Raw genomic sequence first — 10,116 nt, 5'->3', positions numbered from 1 at the left:
AAAGTGAGAGGTTATCTTATGGAGTTAATGCTAGATTTTTTTTAGATTTAAATAATTGTATACCAGAGAGCAACTTCTCCCGAGATGGACCCATCAGAGTAACACTCATTAGCAAGTCTGGGTATTTACAGTGTATGTTTGTTCTTCATGTAGAACACTGTCTTACAAAAGTGTGCTAGATGATTCAAGCTGAAGTTACCGAAGTTATTTTTCTCTCTTGTGAATGAATCAAATTGTTTAAGCTGTATTTAACACAAGTGCAATATGAGGTGATGATTGACTGGGGTGACCTCAGAATATTTTGTCCCACTTCCTCGATCATCAACCATGTATTGTGAAGGGTTTCTTGGCCGGATTATTATCTGGCAGTGGCCACTCATTTGAATACATTGGTTTCCTGTTGCTTTTCTTCAGATTCATTTTATTTATGCTGTTTATCTACTTGTACTCAAAGTGTAATCTATACTGACTCTTGATTTTCCTGTTTTCACCGAGGTGCTAGATATGTGGAAGACATTCATGAAGGCATTAAGTTCTTCTACTTTGAATTTTCCGCTTGATGTTTTTAAAATTTTCCCACATGTCAAAGCTCATTGTTTTACATTCACATTGTGACCGTAAAATATATATGAAATTCAGACCTTCATTTATGTACGCATATTGATATCTAGAAGTATACTATGGAGCATTTATGCCATATCAAAGAAGTAGTTTTTGTTTTGATGTCTGTTGCTTCCATTTCTTTCTTATTCAGAAGGCTGTAATGATCCATTTCATGTAGACAGATTCTACTTTGACATGAAAAATGACAGCTGTACCATGTTATTAGATATTTGACTTTGGCAAGGATATTTGGACACTTCATGGCAAGGGCCTTTTACATGTAGTCATTACCATCAGATGTATGTACATCTTTCCCTCTTTAATATCATGCATGAATATCCCTTTTATAATAACTTTTCTTCAATTTATTATTAAAGAAAAAAAGAAAAACCAAGGATGTCATAGGAAATTTTTGGTTGCAGAAACAAGAGCAATACATCAAGATTAAGTTTGTGAAAATGACAGAACCATTATATCACCTTTTATCATCATTAATGTTTGATAGTCCCACGTACCTGTATTGGTGTTGGTATGCTCTATAGGCAGGTATGGTCTTCCTGCAAGTTTGTTGCAGCCATTGTCAGACTGTTAGCCCACATGTTTTTATAGAATGTGTATGAATGTGCCTAATCAAAGAGTCAGGGCAGAATGTAGCCAGGTTCTGTTAGCATACTTTAATAATTATATCAAATACAGCACTTGTAATGTGCCATCAATCTAGTGGCCTGTTCTGAGGCGCAGAGGGATATATAAAGAGAATGACACACTACAAGTATTTAGTACCGAATATATCGGCTCTATGTGAAGACCAACCCTTTGGGAGATGCATGTGATCTAGTAATTTCTTTCCCTACCATCGAAGTGACTAAACCAATACCTTGCTCGCACACAAGTTTCATATTACATGACCAGGATCGTCTGTCATTATAGCTTACAACAAAGGAAAATTGGACAGTGAAGATTGGTCAGTTAGTCACACACATGGAATGGCTACACAGAGTTTGAAGACTATCAGCTCTGGATGTTGATAATTATGATTACCATATGCAGTGTTCTAATTATCAGTGCTCATCGTGGGATTTGCTAAGAAACCACCTCAGTGATGGGACGGACAAAAGATAGAGAATCACAAATGAGACGATATTAATAAATGTCTGTATCAAACGGGGAAGTTTTGACAGGAATGAGGCACATGTTGCACTCCCAAGTTACAATCGAATCAGTAGGAATTCTCACCACTCCTATATCTTCATCTTTGCATTTTATACAAGCCATAATCCCTCCATTTCTATTTCTACCAATTCATTTACTCTTTGTTGTTGTAGTTTCTTTTGTTCTATATACCTCCACCTTGAAGTGATACCGGAGCAAGTATTGTTTGACACGAGATACCAGCAATGCCAAATTTATGTTGAGGTGTTTGCTGTGATTTTGTCATGACATAATTGTGTAGACACATAACATCCTCTCTTTATAATAGTTATGAAGGATGTAAAATGTGCTTCACTCATTCCCTTTTCACTGCAAATGTGTGCAGTTTTCTTAAATATTAAGCAGTGAAAAGTGAAGAAAAATGATACATGACACCATTGCATGTGGCATATCTTTCCATGATTATGTGCTCAACGTTTTTTATTTCTTTTTCTTGTGAAATTTGAATTTTTGAATATTTTACTCATCATAAATATGTTTTGAATAAAATCATAAAATATTTGCTGAACAGCAGGTGTTGGAGTGTATTCTTCGTGTCTTTATCATTCTGTACGGGTAAATGTACTGTAAGAATACTGTAAGAAATTCAGCAGCACATTTAAATTAATTGAAGGATATCTTTTTAAAAATAATAATAAAAATAAATGATATACATATATATACACACACATATATTTTCTTCAGATCTCACTTTGTATGTTATTGAAGGCTACATGTCTAGCTGCCTACCTGGCGGGGAAGCACACGTTTTCTAAAAACTTGTGCTTTAATGCCAAGATCAAGTGTTTTTATACCATTTTGTATCACGTGTACAATACACACACACACACATATCTATCTATCTGTCTGTCTATCTATCTATCTATATTTATATAGATGTATGTATATATATACATACATACACATACATATATCATGGCTCGACACTAACTTTTTTGTTTGGTGGCCCCATGGGGCCACCAAAATCCTAAATTTCAAATTTTTGGTGTCCCGAAAAAAAAAACAATAAAAAACATTAAAAGTCCTTTTTTTCAATGAGTCAAATATTTAAGATTTATGATAGTAAGAATTAGAAGTTGGACATACATGTATCTACTCATAAATAAACTTCAACAAACTTGCAACACCCACTCTCAGGCATTCATTCAGTCCTTTTCATCCATCCTTTGAACAAATTTAACTGCTAATTTCCGGCGCAAAAAGTTACAAATTTTTTGACATACTTTTCAAAAAATTTGGGTGGCCCGAGGCGGGCCACCAAATTTGCCCTTTTTTGAAATTTGGTGGCCCGACTTTCATTTTTGGTGGCCCCAAGCCACCGGGCCACCGTTAGTGTCAAGCCCTGCATATATAATGAGAGAGAGAGAAAAGATACATTTTTCTGATGGCCCATTCAGGCCACTAAAATCTTTAAATGTGAAATTTGGTGGCCTGAAAAAGAAACGTAGTGTCCCGAAATAAACAGAAACATAACAATACATTTTCAAGTGCTGGTCAGGCCACCAAAAGATTGTCTTTTTTGGAAATTTCGTGGCCCGATGTCAATTTTTAGTGGCCGTGGCCCTGGACCAACGCTAATGTTGAGCCCTATACAAGTGTATATAAATACAATTTCGGTCTTCTGTCGAAAAGTGTCAATTTCTTGTGGAGTGTACCAGGTAATAATCATCACACACTCTAGCAGATTGTCCAACTAAACATCAAACACCATACAACATTCTAAGTTGTTCAGTGTTAGACATTGCATCAACAGGGGAACGAACACAATGGACACTTGAGGCAGATAATTTCTCAAATATCACAATCGCACTTTATTCGCCACAACAGTTCAACGTCAAAAGTGCTTGAATGTACATATTACACAGCTTGTAAACCGCAGTAACAGACTGCTGGATCATGTCATTCAATGTCCAGTTGATGACTGAATTTCTGGACAATGTCGGAAAGGGAGAGGCTTCCCAAAACTCATCTTTGATACATCCTGTTGGGGGTAGCACAGACTTTGCTTCACTTCTAAAGGTGTGTTTTCTGAGAAAGAAGCCCAACAAAACAAGATATTTGTGAGGATCAACTGCCACATAGCTTTCTCAAAAAATACTTTGTGAAAACAAGAAGGTAATATCTCACAATAATTTCTCTATGGCAGCAACAGTCCTACCACTTTTATCACAAATTTGAACAACAATCTTTCATTGTTTGGTTTTGACTTTGATTTGGAATAGTTCATACTGTTCCCTTCAATACTAACTTTGGAATCACTTTGTACCTTGACAAGCTATTTCCAAACATTCTTTCCAGGTGTAAATGGACAAAGATAAACAAGCAACAGACAGGGGACATCAAAAATTTGCTGTTGTCCTTTGCGAAAGTCACAAGCCTGAATCGGCAAAGCTCCCTCCTTTTTTGCTTTCCTGACACTCACAACACACTCAGATATTCACATATATCATATTATAACACAATTCTTATTAAAGTATTTCTGGTCTAGCTCAGTGGGGGTGGGGCATTCTCTATTCCTCGTAGCCCTCAGGGAGTGCGTTGGCCTCCTTGTTGTGGAAGAGAGACTTGACACCATCACCCCATGGGAAAGCCTGTGGGTTAACAACAAACGGGGAGGAAAAATTAATTTCATATGGGAATACACAGTAAATAGATATTGGTTAAAATACTGTGCGCTGTACTATTGATACTTCATTGCATGCCATTCCAGATGCAATACAGTGGACTCCCGTTATAATGAAGTCCTCGGGACCGGTAGTTTTCTTTCGTTACAACCGAACAAATAAACAATAAAAATAATGTTCGGCCTGAATTTTAATTTCGTTGAAACAGGAATTTCATTATAACTGTGTTCATTATAATGGGAGTGCACTGTGTGTTGCCACAGCAATCTGATTTGCAATAGTTTGTACACTGAAACTACACATTGCATTCAGATAATCTTACAAGTGATAAAGGTATCACTCAACAAGGAGCAAGCAAACAGAAATGAGAAGAAGAAATCACAACTGAAGAAGAACTAAAAATTTCTATTCAGTTCTTATACTGAGCAATTCCTACAGTACTTTCCCGTCTTACCAAGAGTTACACTTGTACATAAGAGGTATACATTGTTATTTGGATGATCACATTTTTCGCAGGAGCTACTCTGACAGATTTTTCCCAGTCAGAGGGGGAAAAGAAAGTGTGACATTTGTCTTGTAAGAAGAAATTGTCAAAATAAAAACATGGCTTACATCTACATACTGCGGTAAAAGTGGATATTTTCAGGCGAGTAATTTTTCACGCCCGGCCATGTAAGATAGATTTTGTGTGTTTTTAATTCCGCAGAATCAGGACATTAACTAAGTACTGGAACATATGGCATGCAAAAATATTAGCATGCTTTTATTTTCATGCTAGCGTCTGGTTGTAAGAAATGCGTGAAAATTTCCACACCATAAATACTTCCACTTTTACAGTATTTGAGAGTGAGGCAGGAAGTAGGTAGCACAGTATAACATGCAAATTACACACACAAAAAACAAAACTCACGCAAGAAAACACACATTTGTTAATGCAGTGCACTCCCGTTATAACCAACACAGTTATAACAAATTTTTAGTGACAACGAAGTAAAAACTTAGGTTCCACCACTATCAGACCTATGTTCTTTATTGTTTACAATTTGTTCAGTTTTAACGAAATTTCGATATAACCAAAGAAAACTGCCAGTCCAGAGCACTTTGTTACAGCAAGAGTCCACTGCTGTGTAGAGTTGAATACAGATAAAAAGATAAATACAACAGAAAAATGCTTCCTAAGAGAGGTACAGCAATTCACCTTAGTCCTGATCCGTAAATGTGGGTAGGCAACAAATTCTGGCTTGTGGTGTTCAAGGTGGGCCTTGTGCTCCATCTCACCCTTGTAGGCATTGACCATGCAGAACATCACACCTGGGACGGCTACCAGGAAGGACAGGTACTTCCATGTCTTTGCTGTGCCTGTGGCAGGAAAGAGCAAAGGGATGCATGAGGGGTAGACCAAAGGACAATAATACTTCTCGGAGAGGGGTTCGGTGAAAAAATGGCGGACATTGTTAAGAAGGCACCAAGGTGGTGTGAAATGAAGGTTGGCAAAGACGCTGGCCATGGTCAGTCCTTTGGCAGGAGGAGAGAGGTTCGGGTTGATGCAAAGTCTCATAGCTTACTCCAATCTCTCATGTAAATTTGAACCCAATCGTTTATTTGAAAGCGTTGATATGGATGTTGACTTGCATGTCGCTGCTCAAAACAAGTCATTCTTTAAAAGCTTTGCGACATATTGTGCTGCTGCATACACAATATGAAACTTAAGCTTGCCATCGAACTTTACACAGATATGAGGGTGTTGTATACTTCACTCAAAACAACTCACACTTGGCAAGCTTTGCAGCATACAACTGCAGCTACACTGCATACACAATCGGAAAATGAAGTTGACTACCTAATTTTATGTGACTACAACTTGTATGAAGGTCTTCAGTACCAAAAATCATAGAAAATACTACTTACAAAAGTTTAAAGCCCCAGCTTTATATATCCAATACACGAATAAGTCAAGTAAATTTGAACCAAATCAATTATTAGGAAAGGTTGATGACTTTCATGTCGTCGCTAAAAAAAACAAACCTCACTCTTCATGACAACTGTGACGTACACTGCCTGTGCAATCTGCAACTGAAATTAATTAGACACCTGGACCTGCCTACAGCACCAGCTGTTATTTTCGCGAAAGTTTAATTTTTGCAAATTTTGCAAATCACTGTTGGACCACGAATTTAACAACATGCAAAAATGCCATGACTGAAAAGGGATTAGTGCACTTCTGATAGCATCAGTGTCAAAATCACGAAAACATCTTGCAAAAATGTCAATGACCTCCTTATTCGCGAAAATAACAGCTTATACAGTATCTAATATTGTGTAATGCATTTGTCAAGTAAACGGGAGCTGAATGATTTAAAGCAAGCTGCCCATATTATTAAATTTGACCATAACACCATCCAAAATTTGACCGCCTGCTACATGTAAAACCTATGCTTTTGCGTGTGGTCAAATTTTGGCACGGAAGTCGAACCTTGGTGCAGGTTTTCATGCAACAATGGCAAGTTGAATAAAGTTAGTCTGTGCCTTGACCGAAAGATCAGTCTGTATCTGGTCATCGCGGATATGTTCTGCGGAGACTGCGTCTGGCTGGGTGTCTACAGAAGAGAGCTGATAAAGTCAAAAAACAAAAAGTCTGTGCCTAGAGCAGTAACTATACACAGCCCACTTGCTGTAAAAATGTGACAGGGCTGTGTATAGTTACTAGAGCAGCACTACGGTTCGCACTGCCACCGTTCATGAGCGATGACGTCATGTCTCGCTCAGCACACTGCACACACCGTGCCGTTTATCCCTATCATAGCAGATGACGACAAGCTAGTATCGGTTGAAGATCTGTTTGCTATCGCTTTCAACTATGAAAGTTTTTCCCTCATTGATCAGGTTTTTCTCCCACAATGTCTTTCTAATATTACATCAGCGCTTTCTTCCATTCATAAGCTTTACATTGATATCAAGTAATCCTCCGTGGCTTTTTGGAAAATGATGTCAATTTTCCTTGTAATTTCGCCCTTTCTTACAGAATTTTCCGGCGAATTGTGCCAGGTAATGTCATCAAAGGAGTAGTTTTGGTCGTACATGCAAATTTTTTCCATTCTCGTGGTATTTTTTAATGAATTCTTGAGAGATTTATCTGTGTTTTGCTACTACTTTTGACATGTGCGAGTATGTGCAATGTACAGTATGTGCGAGGATGTTTGAAGTGCATAGCGGAGTGGGGAGAGCCCGAGAGAGAAGAGGCCAAGATATTGTTAAATGTTAGCTCTCTCCTTGCTGCGATCACACAGCCAAACACTACCTGGTACCATTACCAGTACACTGTCACTGACACATGTACATATACACACACCTCCTCAACTGATTTCTTTTAACTGGAGTGGCCATTATTAATCTCGACACCAATGTGTTCATGCCATGAAAGCTTGCCATCTATATACAATCCTGTACACTCCTAAAACCTTTACACAAGACAATCGAGAAATTGTTGGACCATTAAAATACAAAACAGCATTTTCATCAAAGTGCATAGATCAATGTCCAAAATGTTAGATGTCCGTAGCAAGCTACCTACACTGTATGTACCCGATACTTTTCAGTGGTGCGTAGCAAGGCTGTGAGGGTACATACAAATGGGTTACGAGAACGAGCGAGACACTCGGCCAATGCAGTACTGTGGCTCAGCCAATCAACAACGAGGTAAGACTTGGCAAGTGCATAGCAGAGCGGAATGAGCCCGAGAGAGAAGAGGCCAAGATATTGTTAAATGTTATTGTTAGCTCTCTCCTTGCTGCGATCGCACAGCCACACACTACCTGGTCCTGGTGTCTGGTAGGGTAAGGGCACCAGTATTCGGTCAGCCCCCGGTATTCGGTCACTTATTACTAGTCAACAGCCAGTAAGTTCAACTGTCACAACACACGCAAATCACATTGATTCACACACTTGCACACTCATTCACAACAGAAAACTTAATTAGCCCCCTCCAAAAATCGATCCAAAATCCCAAATTTTACCGTGAAAAGTGCAGAATCGGCGCTACCTTCCAAAAGCGCGCGCGGATAAGGCCCAGTTTTAAGAGTACGGGTCGCCGAAAAAGCGCTAAAAATCGAGAAATAGGCCGTTCTCTTGCGGGATTTTTTGCTTATCGCAAGCTTAGTGTGATGGTATCCTCAAAAACGCAAAAGAAAAACATAATTTCCGTACGTGCCGATACAGTGTCTCAATGCACAAGGGTTGAATGCAAGTGCCGAGTCCCCAGTATTCGGTCACCAACGGGCGCCGCAACGTCCCCGATGCAATTTTGCGCCAACAAGGTAGCACGCGCGCGCGTTTTTCAGCTGCCTTGAACATGCATTGACTTTGAACGCGCATATCGCGTGACCGAATACTGGAGCCGGTGACCGTATACTGGGGAATTTTCAAGGTGATATATTTTGCGATTTTGTGAAATTCTGTGTGATATTTAACAAAATAAAAATTGAGATTAAAGAAATTTGATATATTTCACATACATTGCTGTAGATATGATGTATGTATGTATTATTTTAGTTTGAAAAATATTGCAAAAAAGCTTAAGTGACCGAATACTGGGGATGTTACCCTACCACTGCACTGTCACTGACACATGTATGTACACACACACACACACACCTCCTCAACTGATTTCTTTTATTCACTGGAGTGGCCATTATTAATCTGGCTAGACGATTCTATCTCAAGAAATAGAAAGTCCAATTCGCTTAATACTGAGTATTGGGCGGCTAACTTCAATCTTCAGTTTGAGTTTCAGATTGCGATTGCGCAGCAGGCAGGCAGGCAGCCGCCATCGCTCACGAAGAGCGAGCAGGGAGCTGTTTTGAGCGACGTAAAGTCGACGTCGATATCAACGCTTCCCGACAATATATTTCAATGAAATTTATATGAGAGATTGAAAATAAGTTGCGAAGTATTTTGTGTGATTTTAGTTTAATTTGGTTCTGGAGAATTCGAAATATCCACATGGATATGAAAGTACATTATCGGCATGATCAATGTCCACTCGCCACGATCTAGACAGCCGGCAGCCCAAGTCGTCACTCGTTGATCGTCCTACGCTTAGACTTTAACAATCTATTTTCGGCAAAAAAAAAAAACAAGTTTACCCCTAAAAACTCTGAATTCCAATACTACTAACCATGAGCATCTTCTGCAACTGCTCCATGTGCTGGTGCGGAGGATCTCCGTGTCAGAGAAGTAGAAAATTGGCGACGAAGAACGTTCATTACCTGAGAAGCCATTTTGCACGTACTGGAGTCTAAGCGATGGTCTTCAACATCAAGATGACCTTTTGCCGGCTAATAGGCTCGTTCACATAAAGTTGACAATTTTGCTCATAATTATGCTTATTTACTTGTAATAAATTCATCACATAAATGAATTAATATTTTTTTGTAAAAAAATTGTTTTTAAATACCAATAATTAGAGAAAATTATTTTATATTTTACATTTAATTTCATACTTGGTCTTTGCAATCGTGATAGGCTTTGTCATTGCAGAAGCGCACCAAAGATCTTCTCCAGGGAGGTGAGACAAAAAATCTCTCTGTGTTACCTTTACTTGGTATAATTCAATTCAATTCAATTCAATTCAAGTTTATTTCCATTCAACATAAAATCATCAAACAATTCATACAATTAA

The 10,116-nt window shown here is 38.5% G+C and overlaps 1 protein-coding gene across 1 annotated transcript; it reads right to left on the bottom strand.

Annotated features, from left to right (window-relative positions):
• Positions 1 to 3,793: 3,793 nt before the first annotated feature.
• On the bottom strand, positions 3,794 to 9,735 carry LOC139744166 (cytochrome c oxidase subunit 6A, mitochondrial-like). The gene is made up of 3 exons (XM_071654618.1): positions 9,613 to 9,735; positions 5,638 to 5,798; positions 3,794 to 4,406 (listed from the first exon to the last, which is right to left on the bottom strand). The coding sequence occupies exons 1-3, from the start codon at positions 9,713 to 9,715 to the stop codon at positions 4,326 to 4,328; spliced, it is 345 nt and encodes a 114-aa protein (XP_071510719.1). The 5' UTR covers positions 9,716 to 9,735; the 3' UTR covers positions 3,794 to 4,325.
• Positions 9,736 to 10,116: the final 381 nt, after the last annotated feature.

This window comes from Diadema antillarum, unplaced genomic scaffold (assembly GCF_040938485.1).
Source record: "Diadema antillarum isolate AM-2024a unplaced genomic scaffold, OU_Dant_1.0 seq00001143_RagTag, whole genome shotgun sequence".
Classification (NCBI taxonomy): Eukaryota; Metazoa; Echinodermata; class Echinoidea; order Diadematoida; family Diadematidae; genus Diadema; species Diadema antillarum.
Note: the sequence above shows the minus strand (reverse complement) of the source record. Positions and strands in the feature narration are given on the sequence as shown.

Coding starts and splice junctions, on each gene's coding strand:
- LOC139744166 (XM_071654618.1), bottom strand. CDS start 9,715: ATGGCTTCTCAGGTAATGAACGTTCTTCGTCGCCAATTTTCTACTTCT. Junction 5,799..9,612: donor AGTTGCAGAAGATGCTCATG/GTTAGTAGTATT, acceptor TTCCTGCCACAG/GCACAGCAAAGACATGGAAG. Junction 4,407..5,637: donor ATTTACGGATCAGGACTAAG/GTGAATTGCTGT, acceptor GTTAACCCACAG/GCTTTCCCATGGGGTGATGG.